Genomic DNA, 20,648 nt, shown 5'->3' on the forward strand with positions numbered 1-20,648 from the left:
TTTCTATATTATGTGTGTGCCAGTACTGGGGCTTGAACTCAGGGCCTGGTCACTGCCCCTTAGCTCTTTTGCTCAAAGCTAGCATTCTACCACTTGAGCTACACCTGCACTTCTAGCTTTTTGGTGGTTAATTGGAGATAAGAGTCTCATGAACTTTTCTGCCAGGGCAGATTTTGAGCTTCAGTCCTTAGATCTCAGCCTCCTGATTAGCTAGGATTACACATGAGAGCCCCAGGTGCCCAGCTGGGGTTGCTTTCGATATACTGCATTCAATATCATTCAAATAGGATTCTCTGAGAGTGTGTGTGTGTGTGTGTGTGTGTGTGTGTGTGTGTGTGTGTGTGTGTGTGTGTGTGTGTGTGTGTGTGCGCACCCACACGCGCACGTGCTGGCTCTGGTTCTTAAAATCAGGGTTGGAGCTGGGCACTGTCCCTGAGCTTTTTTGCTCAAGGCTAGCATTTTATCACTTAAGACACAACTTTTTTTTTTCTTGGTGGCTATTTGGAGCTTACAGACTTTCCTGTCTGGGCTGGCTTTGAACTTTGATCATCAGATCTCAGCCTCCTGAGTAGGTAGGATTACAGATATGAGCCATGGCTACTTGCTCTGAGTATATGTATGTATAGAACATAAATATGGGAATAAAAGTAAACATTTAGATTAAGATTATATGTAATGTGTGTGGGTGTGTGTGTATTTTGCTGAGAATCAAACCGAGAGTCTCATGTATGCTAGGCATACTCTCTGTTACTGAGTTAGCTATGCCTTTAGCCAAGAGATTTAGACTGAGATAAAATCAAAACTAAATTTTATGAGAACAAGTAATAAGAGAATAAAAGTAACAATACTTATTTGTAAGGACATAATCTCTCATCTTCCTTTTTTTTTTCTTTTTTGTCAGTAGTAGGTCTTGAACTCTGGGCCTGGGCGTTGTCTCTCAGCTCTTCAGCTCAAGGTTAAGCATTCTACCACTTGAGACACAGCACCACTTCCAGTTTTCTGGTGGTTAATTGGAGATAAGTGTCTCATGGACTTTCTTGCCAGGGCTGACTTTGAACCGTGATCCTCAGATCTTAGCCTCCTGAGTATCCAGGATTTCAGGCATGAGGCAACAGTACCCAGCTTCTCTGAGCTTTAAGAGTACGTACTATTTCCTGTGTGATATACTTTACAAAGATTACTTAATCATTACAACCTATGAAGATGGTATTAAAACTCCAGTTTTCATATGCAGGAACCAAGAGTCAAATTCCAGCCAGCCATGGTGAACTTCTGTAATATCAGCACTCAAGAGACAAAGAGAGAAGAGTGTAAGTTCAAAGCCAGCCTGAGCCTTGAACAGAGACATACAAAAAGTCAAATACCCAAGCCTCCCCTCAGACCAGTAAATAAGGATCTTTGTGAATGCTTCTGGTATTCACTGAGGCTCATATACCATGGTATAAATTACTTAAAAGTAAATAAAATCTCCTAATGTGCTCCCCTTTCAAGCATTAAAAAAAAGCTATCATTCAGAAAGACATGCAGGCCTGAGGACAAATGTTCTACATATATCCTAGTTTCTGTCCCCACCCCCACCATCAGTATCCTTCCTGAAAGCATCTAGAACATTTATTTGTACATTCAGGAAGCAACTCCTGTATGCCAAATATGTGTCATCATTCATTTGCTTACAAATACTTATTGAGCACTTAATTAAGTGTTATTCTCCCAGTCTCTGTTCTGGCAATACAGTAGAGATCAAAATAAACATCTGCCTTGCAGAATCCTGTTGAAGTGGGGAAAGACAATAAGCAAGTAAAAAGTATTGTATAGCCATATGGTGATAACTAACTACTACAGAAAGAAAGCAGAGTTAGGGAGGTGGAGAGTTTGGGGGGCAGGAGTAGGGAGACTGAGGAGAAGTCTGTTTTATTTGGAGTAATCTAGGGACACTGAGTTTGAGCAGAAGGAGCAAGAGAGCAGTGGAAAGAATACAACAAACACCAAGGCCCTAAGACAGAAGTGTTTGTATTCTGTTCTGGAAACTGAAAATAGGCTTGGGGGAATAGTTTAGTGGTAGAGTATTTGCCTAGCATACAAGAAGTTCTGGGTTCAATTTCCAGCTGGAGGAAGAAGAGAAGGAAGGGAGGAAGAGAGAAGAGAGGAACAGGGCATATGAGAGGAGGGGTGTGGGATGGAGGGAGACAGAGAGAGAGAGAGAGAGAGAGAGAGAGAGAGAGAGAGAGAGAGAGAGAGAGAGAGAGAGAGAGAGAGAGAGAGAGAGAGAGAGAGAGAAAGAGAGAGAGAGAGATCACAAGCTTAATGAGTCCTGTTTGTAGTGAGGTGGTAGCAAGTGCATCAGAAAAGTGACTGATAGGCCATAGTAAAGCTTTTGGCTTTGATTCTGAGATAGAGACACTGAAAGGATCTAAGTGGATGTGGCTAACTCTGCTTAGAGTTCAATGAAAGCCCTGTGGAAAGCTGACAATTCAGGTAAGGAGATGGTGGCCCAGAACAGAGTGGCAACATAGGAAATAGTAAGAAGCTGGCTATGGATTCACCTGTTTGAGGATAGAAGTAAAAAAGGCAGGATCAGCTAAAATGTTCCATGTAGGATATGAGAGAAGGACAGACATTATGGATGCTCTGAGGGGTTTTGGTTCAGCTATAAAAAGGATGGGGTTGCTTGGCTACAACAGGAGCCATCCAGTGAGGGCTCACTGCTCTGCACATGAACCCAGTCCTCACAACAGCTTTCTATCTTAGGTACGATTATGTCCCCTATTTGACTGGTGAAGAATTGATATTTTTCCTGACAGTGTGCCTAACATTCCATATCAGTAAAATGAAGATAATCAGAAAGGGAGGAAAGAGCACGCCAGGCAGAAGAAACTACTTGGAGAAATTTTGGCTAATTGAAATCAATTCAGTGTGATGTTTGTATCTCTTATAGCTCCCAGTTGATAGGTCCCTACTGAGTTTTTCTACTAACACAGGTGATGCTGCTAACAAGCCCTATTCCTAGTAGGAGGTAGCTTTGAGAACCCAGAAGTCTGCTGATCTTGCTTGCTCAATGGGTCTCCATCAACCCTGCCCAGAAGTTACTGACTCTAGACTTTGCGCTTACTGTCTTCTTTTAACTAGGATAACTCCCTTCTGTTCTTTCTACAACAGCCATTGGATAACATGAGCATAATACTTAGGAATACCAAAGCATGCTGGGCACTGGTGACTCCTGCCTGTAATCTGGAGGTTGAGAGCTGAGGATAATGGTTAAAAGTCAGCTGCTGCAGAAAAGTCAGTGAGACACTTGTCTCCAATTAACCAGCAAGAAGCCAGAAGTAGAAGTGTGGCTCAAGTGTTAGAACACTAGCCTTGAGTGGTGCTGAGCTTAAGCCCAGTACCAGCATGGAAAAGGAGGAAGAGGAAGAAAAGGAAGAAGGGGAGATTCACATGCATTAGCATGTGTAACCCTTGACAACATTTTAAGTGGTATAAGCCCACCACTTAAGCATATAAGCCCACTTATATGGCACAGTCAAATTCACAGAGAGCAGAATGACTGTTCCCAGGGGTTGAGGGAGGGAGAAATTGAGAGTTGTTTAGGTACAGTTTCTTGTTTTGAAGAAGATTTAATATTTTTCGTGCCAGGCAACAAACCAGGGTCTCCTGAATGCTAAGCTCACTCTATACCACCCAGCAACAACACCCTAGCCCAGAATTCCAATCTTGCAAAATGAAAGTGGTCTAGAGACCTGTTGCACACCGATGCTTTTAAACAGTTAATACTATTGTGATGAGTATCAGAGTGATGGAGAATGTGCCTTTATTCATTCTGCAAGCTGAGGCTAGCCGGTGCTACAGGGCAACATCATGAAACCTTGAATCACCAAAGAATGACAAGGAGGACGTTTGATTTAAAAAAAATAATTTTTTAGTTAAATCAAGCCTGGCAAACTTTTTCTAATGAGAATACCTCAGGAGTCTCAACCGCTTTCCAGATAAGACCAACAACAGTAAACACAGGTGTTGAGGGACAGCGTCCTTCCCGGACTGGGTGTGGCCCTCTCTAGCCACGCCCCCGCCTTGCTAGCCACGCCCCTCGTAGCTAGCCGCTCTCCACGCCCCTTCCCCATTTTTCTCCAATAGCTGACTTGTCTCCGCCCTCTGACGGAACCGCGGTCCTTGCATCCGGGCGCTTTGCTGCTCGCTGTCGGGAAGCATGGAGATCCACACCGAGCTCGTGGCCGGCGCGAGCTCTTCGCCATCCACTCAAGGTTGCTCGAGGGTCTCAGTGTCCAAAGAGCTGTTGACGGCGGGGAGCGAAGGCGGAGGAGGTGAGGGCCGAGTGGCGGCGGCTGCGGCGGCCGTGGCCGTGGGGCGCGCATGCGCGGCGGGGCGGCTCCTGGTTGGGGGCCCGGTGCCCCGCCCCCACTGTGGAGGGGACCACCCCCTCCCTGCACACCCCCTGCACCCACGCGGTGGAGCCCAGCAGACGGGTGCTTCCCGTGCGCGAGGCGCTGCGGCCGCCGTGGGGTCGCGGGCCGGGGAGTGGTGTCGGCTGCGCGGTCGCAGCCTTGGCGGGTGGCAGGGAAGCGGAGGATCGCGGTGCCTGATACCCCGGCCCCCTTGCCAGCACCCAGACCCGCCTTCAGGCTCCCCTCCTCCTCAGTTCGAATCCCGGCGCCACTCCTCTCTCACAGAGGCTGTAGAACGTGTGTGAGGAGAAGTGCTTGAGCCGGGGAGGGCCCCGCGTCCGCTGCACGCTTGGGCGGCGGCGTCGCGAGCGCCCACGCTGGGAGCGCGTGCTGGGCCCCGGAGGGAACGGATCCAGTCCTCTGTTCTCTCTGCGTTGTGAAGAAGGGAAACGGAGGCCGCGTGTGTGACAGACAGACAGGAGGCGGCTTTCTGGAGCTCTTGTGGTTGGCTGGGAAGTGGCAAAACTTGAGTTTGATCCTAAGCCTTCTGGCTTCAAAGTCTGCGTCTAATTCTAATCCATTCCTGAATTGAATAGGTGATTCCTCAGCTGTCGTTGATGAACAGGATTTTTGTACTACAGAGTGAAGGGCTTTTCTGGGCCTTAAGACACGTGCAAAGTCTTGAGTTTTGTAAATCCTGTCTTCAGAGATCCCATGGACTGGAGAAAGGGGAGATGGATGTACCTGAACCACCAAATGTTGCACTACAACTTGGAGTGCCTTTTTTTTTGTTTTAACATCTTGTAGGATAGGGGATAGTCAAGACTTACAGGTCTTGGGAACTTTGTTGACCGCCCCCCCTCTCCCTCCTTTGTGGTACTGGGGATAAAACCCAAGGCCCTACTCTTTCTAGACAAGTACTCTACCACTGAATTACAGCTCCAGCCCAGCACCCTTGTTTTTTTGTGCAATAGTAAATTAAGTGTATGTGTGTTTGCAGGTATATTGAACAGGCTACTCATCAACTCAAAGCCTGACCCCAGAAAGACCTCTACTCTTAAGACAGTTCGGATAGAGAGAAGTCCATGTAAGTATCTTGTGCTCACTGATGCTGAGATTTGGCTCATCAAGCTGTTAACTTGATGGAATAGTCTCTGTCTTCGTGGTCAGAATTTGAATCCAGTGGAACAAAAGTCATATGTTGTAAAAGTTAGTGCCTAAGAATAAAATGGTTTAAGTTGTTCCCCTGTCTTAGCATAAATTTTCCTAAAAGGCTGTTTAAGATGAATTTTTAGAAGTAAAAAATAATTATTATTGATTCTGGGTATGGTGACACACACCGGTCACAGCTGACGCTGGAAGATCACTGGAGTCCAGTAGTTAGAGACCCATCTGGGCAATGTAGAATGACTATTTTAACAATAACAACAACAACAACAAAACAACTATTGTTAGTCTCCATGAGAAATTTTTTTAGATGTTACTGAGCCCCAAATTCAATATACCTTTATGGAAAACACCACTATATCCATTGAATTGGACAGTTCTTTAGATGATAATGGTTAACAGTGACACAACAGGGCCAGTTCTCTTCATTAGCTGTTCTCTCATCTTGCTGTACAGATACTCCTGTGTTTTTGTTCAAATGGCTTTCACGTAATACTCAATGTGGGATTTTGTTTTTGAGATAGGGTCTTGGTATTAGCCTAAGCTGGCTTCCAACTTGTGATGCTTTTGCCTCTACCTTAAGAGTGCTAGAATTACAGGGACATGCCACTACTTCTGGCTCAAGATTTTCTCCTTTTATCATTTCCTTAATTCATTTGATGATGATGTGTCCTATAGTTTTTGTGATTTTTTTGTTTATTGAAGATAAGAGTCTCATGGACTTTTCTGCCCCCGCTGGCTGTGAAGCACAATCCTCAGATCTCTACCTCCGTAGTAGCTAGGATTATAGGTGTGAACCACTGGCTCCCAGCTAGTTTTTATGATTCTTGAGTTAGAGTTCATTTGGATCTCTGGGTTTATATGTTTTACCAAATTTGAGAATTTTTCAGCTATTATTTTTTCAGAGGGCTTTTTTTTCTCTCCCTCTTTTTCTCTCACCTTTCCTGAAGGGAATCAGATTATATATAAATTTTCCAGTTAAAGTCCCAGAGCGCACTAATAAATGTTTGATGTTTTATTTTGGATAGTGTCTTTTGTTGTGTTTTAAATTCACTGATATTTTGCAGTGTCTAATCCATTGAGTCAGATATATTTTCTTTTTTTTTTTTTTTTTTGGGTCTAGTCATGGGGTCTGAACTCTGGCCTGGGCGCTGTCCCTCAGCTCTTCAGCTCAAGGCTAGCGCTCTACCACTTGAGCCACAGCACCATTTCCGGCTTTTTTTTCTTTTTGCTTATGTGGTGCTGAGGAATTGAACCCAGGGCCTCATGCATGCAAGGCAAGCGCTCTACCATTGAGCCACCTTCCTAGCCCAAGTCAGATATATTTTCTTTCTCCAGATGTTCAGTTTGAGACCTTTTTATTTTTTGTTTTGCCAGTCCTGGGGCTCAAACTCTGTGCTTGGGCACTGTCCCTGAGCTCCTTTTTGCCCCAAGGTAGCACTCCGCCACTCCATCCACAGTGCCACTTCTAGCTTTTTCCATGATTAATTGGAGATAAGAATGTCATAGACTTCATTGTCAGGCTGGCTTCAAACCATGATCCTCAGATCTCAGCTTCCTGAATAGCTAGAATTGGAGGTGTGAGCTACTGCCACTGACTTATTTTTGTTTTTTTTGTTTTTTTTTTTTGTCCTTTGTGGGGCTTGAACTCTGGGACTGAGCACTGTCCCTCAGCTCTTCAGCTCAAGGCTAACACTCTACCATTTGAGCCACAGTGCTACTTCTGGTTTTCTGGTGCTTAATTGGAGATGAGTCTCTCAGAGTTTCCTGCCCAGACTGGCTTTGAATCTTGATCCTCAGATCTCAGCCTTCTGAGTAGCTAGGATTACAGGCATGTGCCATCAGTGCCCAGCTTACTTTTTATTAGGAAAAAGTAACAGTTTTAAGAATGATGAATTTAAGATAAATTATGGTGAGTAATTAATCCATTTTGTATATATATATAAATACTAAAATTCTGAAAGTGTAATTTTTATATCCAAGGTGAGACGCATCCTAGAACTGTCCGTGTGTATATGGTGGAGTTCTTCCTGTAGTCAGCTCTGAGCGGCTCATGTACATATCACTGATATAGTCACATTTGAGACTTGTTATATTTTAGGTTTTGTACTTTCTTGAACATACAGGGTATATTTATAGTTGATATAAATATAGTTGATATATTGTTTATATATATCTCTATATAAATATAGTTGATATATTATTGTTGATTTTTTTGGGGGGGGGTCTGGTCGTGGGCCTGAACTCTGGACCTGGGCGCTGTCCCTCAGCTCTTCAGCTCAAGGCTAGCATTCTACCACTTGAGCCACAGCGCTACTTCCAGCTTTTTTTTTTTTCTGCATATGTGGTGCTGAGGAATCAAACCTAGGGCCTCATGCATGCAAGGCAAGCACTCTACCACTGAGCCACCTTCCCAGCCCCATTATTGTTGATTTTATTGGCTGTGTCAGGAATGGGGAACTTCTGGCCCATAGTCTTTACAAAGCTCTCAATGATTTGGTACAAGATGAGACAAACACATATGCTTCTCATATGCTTCTTCTTGGCTGCCCATGCTCTGCTGCCTTTATTGATAATTTCTATGGTCTGAGACTGATGTTGTAACTGTCCAAATGGCCTTAGCAGAAATAAGCTTCTTATCCTTGTTCTGTTATATTGTCTATGTGTATGTCATATTCCTACTTTTTTTTGGTGGTGGTGGTACTGTGGATTGAACTCAGGACCTCAACTTTGCTAGGTGAGTGCTCTGTCACTTGAGCTATATACTCAGTACTTTTGCTTTTAGTTTGTTTTTCAAATAACATCTTATGCTTTTGCCCATGCTGGCCTTAAACTGAGATTCTCTCACCTCTACCTTCTGAGTAGCTGGGATTGCTGGTGTATACCACCATACCTGGTTTATTTTTGAGATAGGTTCTCTCTAACTGTTGATTAGATTGTCTTCAGATGGTGATCCTCCTACTTCTGCCTCCTGACCAGTACCCAGCCCACATTTTCCCTATTTTTTACCATACATTTTCCTGCTTATTTGCATATTTAGCAATTTTTTAAATTAGATTTGGACATTTTGACTTTTATGTTGTTGTATACTGAATCCTGAGTAGAATTAATACACATACTTTACTAAGATGCCACACAAATGTTCAGCTTCTGAGAACTGTGGTTTTGCTCCACTTGACCAGAAGCAGAATAAGGTTTTTTGTGGTAACAGATTTTGTTTTGTTTTGTTTTGTTTTTTTTGGGTCCGGTCGTGGGGCCTGAACTCTGAGCCTGGGCGCTGTCCCTCAGCTCTTCAGCTCAAGGCTAGTGCTCTACCACTTGAGCCACAGTGCCACTTACGGCTTTTTTTGTTTTTGCTTATGTGGTGCTGAGGAATTGAACCCAGGGCCTCATGCATGCAAGGCAAGCACTCTACCACTGAGCCACCTTCCCAGCCCCTGTGGTAACAGATTTGAACCTGCAGACCCAGAAATACTTTATTCATTAATTTTTTTATCTGTATTTTCCTCCTTTTATATCTGAAGAAGAATGAGAACTAATAGTCACTCATTAATATGTGCCAGACATGGGGCTTTATAGCACTTCGTGATCTCATGGGAGTCCTCTGAGCAGTACTTCACAATTAAAGCTCATTACTTGGCCTTTTTCTTCCACATTCTGGATATTTTAGTCAGCTGTTATGTAGCCATAGCATTGGCCTGATAAGTTTTGTGAGCCCATTATGTGCATGGTTGTGTGCTGGGCCTCTTGACAGACAAAGCAACTGAATGTCCCTTGTTTGTTGACTTTTGTATATATAGCAGAACACCTGGCAATTATCAGCGTCTTTCATAGGTAGTTCAGAGTGATGAAGTCAAATGCATTTCCTAGACTCTTAATTGAAGTGACTGGAGCTCAGCTCAGATTGCTTGAAGAAAAGAAAAAGGAGACAACTATATTGGCTCATTTTAATGGAAATAGAGAGCCAAGGTGCAGTAATGGCAAGGGCACCTCCATCCAGGTACTTACCAAAATCCAAGGTGGCAGCTCGGTGTGTCGCAGCTCTGCTTTCCTAGATAGTGGCTTCCTCCAGAGCCGTCTCTCCCCAAAGCCACTTTGTCAGAAGCTCCAGGCTTATCTTCCAACAGCATATTCAGTCACTCATTCTCTGACAAAGAGGAGTTTTCAACAATTTAGTTGAAAGTTCTCAGACTGATGACTTACTGGCCTGATGAGAACATTGTGACCCTGTATTACATCAAATAGGATCAGATTCTAGTGAGAAATGCTGTGGAAGATATAAACAGGTATGCGATTAGGAACAAGAGTCACCCAAGCTTGAAAGGAAGCTCAGTGCAAGGGGGGATTCACTTCCATAATCCCAGCACTTGGGAGGCTGAAACAGAGCTTGATCTTGGAAAGGAGCCTGGGCCACATAGCCAGATCCTCACTGAGATTATGTTTTCAGAAGGAAGGGATAGATGTTGGGCTGGCAAAAACAAACATTACTTAATTAACTTGCTTAAAGGAACTTAGTAAGAGATGGGAATGGGATTGAATAACCTCGTATTAATAACCTCACCAAGGAAGAGAGGAGGGGAATGGAATATAAGAAGGGAGAATAATACTTGTTCAAAGTATACTGTATATATGGAAATGTGCTATGATTCAAGTGGTAGAACACTAACCTTGAGCTCAGACACAGCACCCAGGCCCTAAGTTCAAGCCCCAGCACCAGCAAAGTACACAGTATCTGTGTGGCTACAGAATTTTCAAAATGAACCTCCCTCATACCAGTAATATGTGCTAATAATAAAATAATAGTAATGCTAGTAATAGTAATAATAATACTAGTAATATACTCATAATAAAAATGTAATGTTAAAATTGTAATTACCAGTCTTACCATAAAGCCTGTTGTACTTAACTATTAAGCCATCATCCTTCTTATTTAGTTAGTGCTTCTTGAATGCCTGCTTCTAAGCATTTGCAATTCCAGGGATGTATGAGAAACATGAAAAATGTTTTGAAATGTAATTTTTTTTTTTTTTTGGTCCGGTCATGGGGCCTGAACTCTGGGCCTGGGCGCTGTCCCTCAGCTCTTCAGCTCAAGGCTAGTGCTCTACCACTTGAGCCACAGTGCCACTTCCGGCTTTTTTCTTTTTGCTTATGTGGTGCTGAGGAATTGAACCCAGGGCCTCATGCATGCAAGGCAAGCGCTCTACCACTGAGCCACCTTCCCAGCCCCTTGAAATGTAATTGTTGAATTGTGGAGTCTTGTTGCTGTAGGAGTGCTGAAGAGAATCTGGGGCTGTAGCTCAGTGGTCAAGCGCTTGCCTAGCATGTGGTGGCTTCTTACCACCACCCCCACCAAAAAAAAAAATCATCCAAGGGTGGAGATTCAAATGGTCAAATGGAAGAGAGCTGAAAAGACTTTTAGTGTTCCCACTACTCAGTTTAGAAGTGTTTTCAGGGAAATCTGGATTGTTCAGTTTACTAACATAAATGTTGATCTCCTATATTTTTCTCCATAGTATTAGACCAAGTACAGACCTTTCTCCCACAGATGGCCCAGGCAAATGAAAAGTTACAGAAAGAAATGGCAGTTGCTCCACCTGGCCGTTTCAACATTGAAAATATTGATGGGACTCTTGAAAATGTTATACAAATGGTAAATAACTGTGCTTGATTTTCATTTTTATTTCTTGAGGTTGTCAGTGTGTCTTGACACCTAAAGAGTGGGTAGAAGGGGGGGGAGGGTCTAAAAAAGAAAACCAAAACCCAGCAGTAAGAAATAAAAGCAAAAAAAACCAAGAGCCTTTCCACTTTGTTTCCAAGCATTAGTTTCCTTTGTAGAGCTCATGTTTCCAGAACTTACTGGTCCAGAAGCTTCTCTGGCACACTGTAGGGATTTAATCATAGGAAGCCAGAGGAGAGCTTTTTCAAAGTCAGATATTACATTTATTATCCTGAAAACATTCATTTTCTAAATGTCCTATATAGATTTTTTCCCCCATCCAAGCCCCCAAAGAATTGGAATTATCATCTGATTCATTGAATATGAGTGCAAACTGGTTCCATAAGCTTCCTGTGAAATGAGTCTCATTTTATACTCATTTTCCTTCTTCAGTACAATTCCTTTTACACATATCTGGGCCTTGCTGACACCAAGGTTAATAATACTTTATTCATCAGTAAATCTAGGCATCTGCCTTTGGAATCTATCCAACCACTTTGGATAACTTCTGAAGTTCCCTCTCTAGTTTCTCTCCTGGACTATTGCAATAATTTCTAACAGGTTTCCAACTTCCACCCTCTCCTTGGAGTCTATTCTTAACAGCGTGTGTGATGGGTCCTGTGATCCTTCCGCCTCCCGCCGTGTCTGACCTTTTGTCTTCTACACAGCCTCTCTGGTTCACTCTCTGGCTCCAGTGTCATTGTTCCAGGTCTTCTCCTTGTGATTTTCTCACTCAGAATGTACCCACATTTCTACCTCATGTCTCCTCTCTGTTTTCAGTTGTTACTTCATCAAGAGGCTTTCCCTGAGGGCCCCAGTATGTCCTGACCCTGCTGCATTTTTATTTTCATTACCCTACACTTACTTTGCATTCTATGTTGTTTATTGTCTTTCTAGAACAGGGATCAGCAAAGATCTTCCATCAGAGGCAAACTGGTAGCCACTTGGGGTTTGTAAGCCATGCTGGCCTTAGTGACCATGGCTGACCTCTGCATGATGGATGTAGACCTTGACAGTATATACGTGCATCAGCAAGCTTACACTGAAATTTTGAGTTCCATACAATTCTGTATTTCAACAACTAGGATGTTTACTCTTTTTTTCTTTAGCACTTGAAAATACAGAAAACATTCTTAGTTCGTGGCTGAACAAAAGCGGGTAGCAGATGTGATGTGGCCTGCAGATTATACATTTGCTGAACCCTGCTTGTGTAAACTTTACGAATGGAAGGCAGAATTTTGTTCTGATTTTTCTTTTTCTTTTTCTTTTTCTTTTTTTTTTTTTTTGTGCCAGCCCATTAGGGCCTGGATGTTGTCCCTGAGTTTTTGTGTTCAGGGCTAGTGCTCTACCACATTGAGCCAGCTCCATTTTTAGCTCTTTCATACTTAATTGGAGATAAGAGTCTCACAGGACTTTTTTGCCCCAGCTCGCTTTGAACCTCCATCTTTAGATCTCAGCATCCTAAGTAGCTAGGATTATAGGTGTGAGCCACTAGCATCTGGCTTGATCTGATGTTTTTGTTAAGTCTGTTACACCTAAGCCGAGTATGTTGCCTGACTCATGCTAATGTTTTTTGAATGAAAATTGATGGAAGTATAAAATTATAAAATTAGGCTGCAGGAGACTGTTTTTAGACTTTAGCAAATGGAAATCATCCAAACCAAAGCTGGCTGTGTGATTATGATAGATCCTGATAACTAAAAGCATGGAAATGCCATTTGTATTAAAAACATTTTTCAACCTCTGTACTTTAATATTTATCCTGAATCGTTAGTTGTTTTTGGTCATGGGGCTTGAACTCTGGGCATGGGTGCTGTCCCTCAGCTCTTCAGCTCAAGGCGAGAGCTCTTCCACTTGAGCCACAGCGCCACTTCCAGTTTTCTGGTGATTAATTGGAGATAAGAGTCTCACGGAGTTTCCAGACTGGGCGATCCTCAGATCTCAGCCACCTGAGTAGCTAGGCGAGAGCCACTGGCACCTGGTCTCACTGTAGCATTTTAGAGAACTGTTCTGAAATAGATTTCTCACCTTGTACCTTTTGCAGGATGTGGCGTTATTTGAGATGAATCAATCAGATTCAAAAGAAGAGGATAGTTCAGAAGAGAGTTCAGAGGACACTTCTGAGGACAATTCGGAGTCCGAGGATGAAGAGAACAGCGCCCCCTGTGAAGTCACCATAGATACCATTAAGCTTCCGAATTCAGGAGGTGGAATAGGCAAGATTGAAGTTTTGGACAGTCTGGCAAGTGATGAAAAGAAAGAAATTATTTGAAAATCAGGTGCTAGAATCCTGCTTGTTCTATGAAAAAAGCAGCGATTCACTAGCTGTTTGTGGGCTTCTGTGTTCAAGAAAACTTTAAACAAATTGAGTTTAATAGAGGATATTTGAGCAAAGACGAACTCATGGATCTGGCAGCACCCTTAATGGAAAGGAGTTCAGGGAGCTTTACTGCATTGAGGACAGCGTGCCCTTCTAGCCAAAAAGGAAATAAAGTATTGGTAATGGCCAGACCCTTGCTTTATTTGGACATGGTGGATGAGTTGTCAGTTACTGCCGTAGTTCAGCTGTATATGTTGGGCTGAAACCCAGCTATTTGTTATAAAAATTCACTCTTAATTTAGGTTTCAAGTTTGTTTTTAATATCGAGGTGGGTTGCAGGGTTTTTTACATAGGAACCAAAAGTACTGGAGACAACTTCAGGATAATAGCCTTTTGCTTATTTAACTTAACATGTAATATTGATAGGTTTTATTTCTCAGAGAAACTAGAGGAGTGTGGTATGCGCCTCGTCTTCCCTCCTCTCTTCTTCCCTTTACTCTTACCCCTCTTCTTTTTTCTTTCTTTTTTTGTTTCTTCGAGACAGTCTTACTATATACAGCCCAGGCTGGCCTTGAATTCATGTTCTTCCTGCCTCAGACTTCTGTGTGCTAGGATTACAGGAGTGTACCACCATGCTCAAAACTTTTTAATACTTTTTGTAAAGAAGAGTTATATAGTATATGTATTACATAAAGTATATAGTATATATAATATCTACCCTTGTAGTTTGAGCTGGAAAAATGAGGCTTTGTGGTAAATTTCACATTGCCATTGGCAGCAGCTATATGATGCATAAGCATGGACTGAATAGAAAAATGGATTTTTCTTTTTTTTCTTTATAGAGGTACTGGGGATTGAACTCAGGACCGTACACATGCTAGACAAGCACTCTACCATTTGCTTTTTTTTTTTTTTTGGTCAGTCATGGTGCTTGAATTCTATGCCTAGTTGCTGTCCCTCAGCTCTTCAGCTCAAGGCAAGCGCTCTACCACTTGAGCCACAGCGCTACTTCCAGGTTTCTAGTGGTTTATTGGAGATAAGAGTCTCATGGACTTCCCTGCCTGGGCTGGCTTTGAACCATGATCCTCAGATCTCAGCCTCCTGAGTAGCTAGGATTACAGACGTGAGCCAGCAGCACCCGGCTTACCATTTGCTTTTAATTGCTTTTAAAATTAGGTCTCAGATATTTTCCCAGGCTGGCCTCAGACTGATCTGCCTATCTGTGCTTTAGGCTCCTTTTCATGTCCATCTAACTCCTGCTCAAAACTTTTTGACTTGGCTACTAAAAATCCTCCATCCGGTTGCCTACTATATGAATGAAGCCTGTCAAATGTTGAAAACGGGACTACTGTTTACTAGATTGGTCTTCCTGCCTCAGCCTCTTGAGTGCTGGGATCACAAGTATATATCACCATGACCAGTATACATATTTATAAAACATTTATTGTGACATATAGAATAGCATACAATTCTGAATGTCCAACAGTAGAAAAGAAGCTGAATTGAAATCATGGGAGTATGCAAAAATGTGTCCGTTGACATAGATGCTCATGATAATAATGTTAATTTAAAAAGCAGATAACAAGCCAGGTGCTTGTGGCTCACACTTGTAATCATAGCTACTCAGGTGCCTGAGATATCAGGATCTCAGTTTGAAGCCAGCCCAGGCAGGAAAGGCAGATTCTTATCTCTACTTAACCACCATAAGACCAGAAGTAGAGCTGTGGCTCGTAGTGGCAGAGCAATAGCCTTGAGCAAAAAAAGTTCAAGGATAGTTCCCAGGGCCTGAGTTCAAGCCTCAAGAAGGCTTCTCCTGGGGGTGGGAATGTACCTTAATAGTAAAGTGCTTGCCTAGCATGCATGAAGCCCTGGATTCAGTTCCTCAGTGCCATATAAACAGAAAAGGCCAAAAGTGGTGCTGTGGCTCAAGTAGTAGAATACTAGCTTTGAGTAAAAGAAGCTCAGGGACAGAGCCCAGGGCCTGAGTTCAAGCCCTAGGACTGGCAAAAATAAAAAAGGCCTCTACCGAGGGCAAAAGGAGTGTGGCACAGGAATAGAGGAAGAGTGAGCAAATGCAGTCATGTATTCGGTGTACATTATGTAAAAACTGAACCTCATAACTTGATGATATGGAGGGGAGGGGGCAATAGGGAAGAATGATGGAAGCATGACATTGAGATGCACGGTACTGATGATAACCTGGTTTATGGAATTGTAATCCCTTTGTACACTATTTAATTTAAAAAAATCCTCTGGGATATAATAATCCCTTTTAGCACACCATGTCATGTTTTATCCAGCAACTTAATTAATTAAATTTGTGAGTCCTAGGACTTGAACTATGGGCCTGAGCTCCTTTGGCTCAAGGCTAGTGCTCTACCACTTGAGTCACAGCACCACTTCTGGCTTTTTCTGTGATTAATTGGAGATAAGAATCTCATGGACTTTGCTGCTCAGGTTGGCTTCGAACCACAATCCTCAGATCTCAACCTCCTGAGTAGCTAGGATTACAGGTATGAGCCACCAGCACTTGGCTATTTGTTTTTAAGACAGTGTCTTGTTGGGGCTGGGAAGGTGGCTCAGTGGTAGAGTGCTTGCCTTGCATGCTCAAGGCCCTGGGTTCGATTCCTCAGCCCCACATAAGCAAAAAGAAAAAAGCCGGAAGTGGCGCTGTGGCTCAAGTGGTAAGAGTGCTAGCCTTGAGCTGAAGAGCTGAGGGACAGCGCCTAGTCCCAGAGTTCAGGCCCCACGACCGGACCAAAAAAAAAAAAAAAAAAAGACAGTGTCTTGTTATATATCTAGGCTAGCCTGAAAATCAGTCTTCCTGCCTTAGCCCCCCTGAATGGCATCACCTTTTGTTTCTTCTAACCCGTTTACCTTGACAACTTTAGATGCAGTTCCTCATTCTGCCTCTAGCCGCTGCCACAAAAAGCTCTTGAAAACAATACTGGTTGTTTTTTCTGTATGTGAAATACTTGATGTTTAGTGGCCAGGCTCTGATTTAGACATTGGGAATAAAAATTATTCAACTTCAGGGGCTGGGATATAGCTCAGTGGCAAAGCGCTTGCCTAGCAAGTGCAACGTCCTGGGTTTGATCCCCAGTACCAAAAAAGAAAATACAAAAAAAAAAAATACAGTTAAAAAAAATTATTCAACTTCATTGCTTGGATACTTGGTAGCAACATGATTTGTCAAGTTACTTAACCTTTCCACTAGACAACAAATATACTTAATTGTGCATCTCCAACGTATTAGACACACTTATTCACAAAGCTAGTCTTCTAATGGAGATTTGTGATAGTAAATACATACTAGGTAGCAAAACTGCTCTGAAGCTGATGTAGGATGAGAGATAAAGAATGACACAGCAGAGACCTAAGAGAAGACAGTCAGCTAGTGAAGAAAGCTGCCCAGGCTGGCTTTGAACCTTGAACTTTGGATTATGAGCATTTGTACCCACTTCTGACATATTGTCTGCCATTCTGTATTAAAATAATTTAATAAAATGATATCCCAAATCATGAATGAGTTAAAACACTTTGTTTAAAAGTAGTTACTTGGCTGATTGCAGGTGGTTTACACCTTTAATCCTAGCTACTCAGCTGGCTAACATCCTTAGATCTGAGGATTATTTCAAAAGTCAGCCAAGGCAGGCAAATCTGTGAGACTTATCTCCAATTAAACACCAAAAGCAGGACTAGAGCTTTGGCTCAAGTGGTAGAACACTTATCCTTGAGCACAAAAGCTCAGGGACAGTGCCCAGTCCCTGAGTTTGAGTCCCTGTGCATGTGCATGTTGGCATGTGTGCACACACACACACACACACACACACACAGTGGTTACTTGGACAACAATGCAAGCAGTTTTAGAAGCAGCTCCAGTACAAAGGATAGACTTCAGCAGTAATGAGATATTTAGTAATAGAAGTCAGAGTAGACCCTGGGGAAGTAATCAAGATAGAAGGCACAAGGGTTGGAAATGCAAACCCAGGGATACCTTTGGACTAGAACTCACAAATCTTCAAAGGGTGGTATCAGAAATACAAAAGGATGGGGGTAAGGATTCTGGCAGGAAAAGATCTATAGCAGGGCATTTGGTTCATCAAGCAAAAAAGATATTTAAGAAGTGAAAGAGATTGAAAATGAGACAAGAAAGATGAAAGGTGTTAGTGGAAGCTGCCAAGATTTTTTTAGTCTTGCAGCAAAAGATTTCTTGGTGAGTGAAAGGATAATCTTTCATAGTAAGGAGGAAGCTGCTTTAAGAAGTACATCTTCAGGCTGGGAAATAGCTCAGTGGTAGAGTGCTTGCCTTGCATGCTAGAGGCCCTGGGTTCGATTCCTCAGCACCACATAAGCAGAAAAGGCCGGAAGTGGTGCTGTAGCTCAAGTGGTAGAGTGCTAGCCTTGAGCTGAAGAGCTGAGGAATAGTGCCCAAGCCCAGAGTTCAGGCCCCACTACTGACAGAAGTCCCTGTGAGACTATTTCCAGTTACCCACTCAAAAACCACAAAGTGGCACTGTGGCTTCAGTGGTAGAGCAGTAGTAGCCTTGAGCACAAAGACTCAGGGACATTGCTCAGGCCCTGAGTTTAAGCCCCACAACTGGCAAAAAAAAAAAAAAAAGCATCTTCTAACAACAATTCTTGGGAAATGTAGACTGCCAAAAAACAAATAAAAGTAGATTGTTTATGAGGCCTTTGTCATTTTATTTAAATGCACACTATCATTTTGAGCCCAATATTTATTCCAACTTAGCACTTCTGATAAAAACGCTACCATAATTTCAAAAAATGCTTATAATGAGAAGGGGTGGGTTAGGAGCGATGGGTGACAATGCTATGACACTTTGTATTCATATACTGTTTTGTAGAATGGGAACTTCTTTGTACAACCACTTAATAAAAAAAATTTCAAAAAAAAATGCTTATAAGGCAAAGTTTGTCTGTGAAACCAGTTCGATCCATCCAGGATCAAACTTGGTTTTTGTTTTCTTTTTCTTTTAAAAGTGTTTTTGATTTTGTTGTTGCTGTTTATTGATTCTGTGTTCCCTTCATCTCATCTCCAAAGTAAATATTCCGTGGGGGCTTCTTCACAGCTAAAGAACTAAAAATGCTCACTGAAATTGTGCTTCAAAGGGAGGACTGATGTAAGTTACTCTGGGCATTTTCTGAAGGCTTCTGTGATTTAGGAAGTCATTTTTACATATTATTGGAAACTATGTGAGCACCACAGGGCAGGACAGTTGTAATTTCTTAAGTCCTGACTCTGGTCCTTGTTAGGTGCATCAGGTTCATTTTCTCATTAAATCCTGAAAATGCTCGATAAGGGGGGTTCTTGTCTCCCTTTTATAGACAATACACTAGACTTTTGAGATACCAGGTAACCAACTTGCTCAACATCACACAGCCAGAGAACAGCAGAACCTATAGGTAAGAAATTGAAAGCAAGATGTGCTATGAAAGACGAAAAAAGTGGCCTCTTTCCTAGTGCCATTGCCATTTTGTATTGCTCGGCATTTTCAGTATTCTGCCATGTTAGGCACTGTGTTACAACTAGGTGAAATGCCATCTAAGAACTGATGATTACAGAAAAGGGTGTGAGGAATTAACTACTCTAGTTAATAAAGCCATCTCAATACAGTTTTAAAAATAGTGATAGAAGAAAAGAGTTAAATTTTGAATATTTACCATGGGCAAAATACAAGGCAAGGCACTTTTCATACATTATTATTGCATTGAAGACTCAATAATAAGAACCTGAGGAAGGCATTGCTAGCCCTATTTTATGCAAAAGGAAGCCAGGGCTCAGAGATGTTGCATTTGTATCCCAAATCATGACATATTGTGAAACAAACCAAAATCAGCCATGAAAGGCTATTTTCTATGTGAGCTCATAAATTTCACTTTCAAGGCTATTTACTAGAATTTAAAGTTATGTGAGCTAAAGAGCATGTCATTAACTTTTTATACCTGCCAGTATAATATAATACCTTGTAACCAGTAGGTAGATACTCAGAAATGGTCATGAGCTGATCACCAATCATAGTGGGTGGACAAAACAGCAATGGCACAAAACCCCAAAAGAACTACCTGTACATTTCTTGTAGGATATATTGAAAACAAAATTATAGAAAATCTTTTTTTTTTTTTTTTTTGGTCATGGGGCTTGAACTATGGGCCTGGGTGCTATTCCTCAGCTCTTCAGCTCAAGGCTAACACTCTACCACTTGAGCCACAGCACCACTTCCATCTTTTTCTGCTTATGTGGTGCTGAGGAATCAAACCTAGGGTCTCATGCATGCAAGGCATGCACTCTACCAGAGCCACCTTCCTAGCCCAATATATATATAGAGAGAGAAAATCTTTTTAATAACCATATGTATGGTTCAGAGGTTAAAACCTGCCCACACACAAAGGTGGTCATATAAATGCACCTGTGCAGTAGCTGCATGAAACTGACATTTTCACAATGGTTGGTCATGAACAGATTAGTGTTGATAGGGAATAAGCACCTTGGTATTTTAGAAATGTGGATGATACAAAACCAACCATGGAAATTGTTTTCAGGTATAAAAGGTGCTTTTGAAAATAAGTATTCAGGCACATGAGCAAATGCTCAGACAAGGGGCCTGGCTCTTTTTGTGGTCTGGGTGTGATTTTTTTTTTCTCATGGCAAAAAAGAAATCCTTAGCACACCCTGCTTCTTTCACATCTGGAGATTTGAGAAGTCGTGCTGTCTGCCAAGGGTTTCTGGTGGTGGTGTTGCTCTAATACTCCAGTGTCACAGTCTTGGTTTTGAGGTATTCGTTCAGAGCTTCCTCACCTATGGCAGAAAAGAACAGTTGATAACTGTGTTCAAAAGGTGGATATGGCTGGACGTTGATGGCTCATGCCTGTAATCCTAGCTCCTCAGCATCTCAGGATCACAGTATGAAGCCAGTCTGGGCAGGAAAGTCCATGAGACTCTTACCTCCAATAAACTACCAAAATAAGCTAGAAGTGAAGTTTCAGGAAAGCCCATGAGACTCTTTTTTTGGGGGGGGGGGGG

The 20,648-nt window shown here is 42.4% G+C and overlaps 2 protein-coding genes across 4 annotated transcripts in view; one reads left to right on the forward strand and one right to left on the reverse strand.

Annotated features, from left to right (window-relative positions):
* Positions 1 to 4,159: 4,159 nt before the first annotated feature.
* On the forward strand, positions 4,160 to 17,326 carry LOC138821959 (NOP protein chaperone 1-like). Its single transcript, XM_070014419.1, has 4 exons — positions 4,160 to 4,319; positions 5,401 to 5,487; positions 11,081 to 11,217; positions 13,328 to 17,326. The coding sequence occupies exons 1-4, from the start codon at positions 4,205 to 4,207 to the stop codon at positions 13,553 to 13,555; spliced, it is 567 nt and encodes a 188-aa protein (XP_069870520.1). The 5' UTR covers positions 4,160 to 4,204; the 3' UTR covers positions 13,556 to 17,326.
* Positions 17,327 to 17,407: 81 nt separating this feature from the next.
* LOC138821958 (mitochondrial 10-formyltetrahydrofolate dehydrogenase) overlaps positions 17,408 to 20,648 on the reverse strand; it is a 46,800-nt gene continuing 43,559 nt past the window's right edge. For all 3 annotated transcript variants that reach the window (XM_070014414.1, XM_070014417.1, XM_070014418.1), the window contains one exon: positions 17,408 to 20,423. In XM_070014414.1, coding sequence (XP_069870515.1) covers positions 20,368 to 20,423 — 56 coding nt within the window. In that variant the 3' untranslated portion in view covers positions 17,408 to 20,367. The remainder of the gene's footprint in view (positions 20,424 to 20,648) is intronic.

Source organism: Dipodomys merriami, unplaced genomic scaffold, assembly GCF_024711535.1.
Source record: "Dipodomys merriami isolate MVZ:Mamm:240054 unplaced genomic scaffold, mDipMer1.0.p SCAF_97, whole genome shotgun sequence".
NCBI classification, from domain to species: domain Eukaryota; kingdom Metazoa; phylum Chordata; class Mammalia; order Rodentia; family Heteromyidae; genus Dipodomys; species Dipodomys merriami.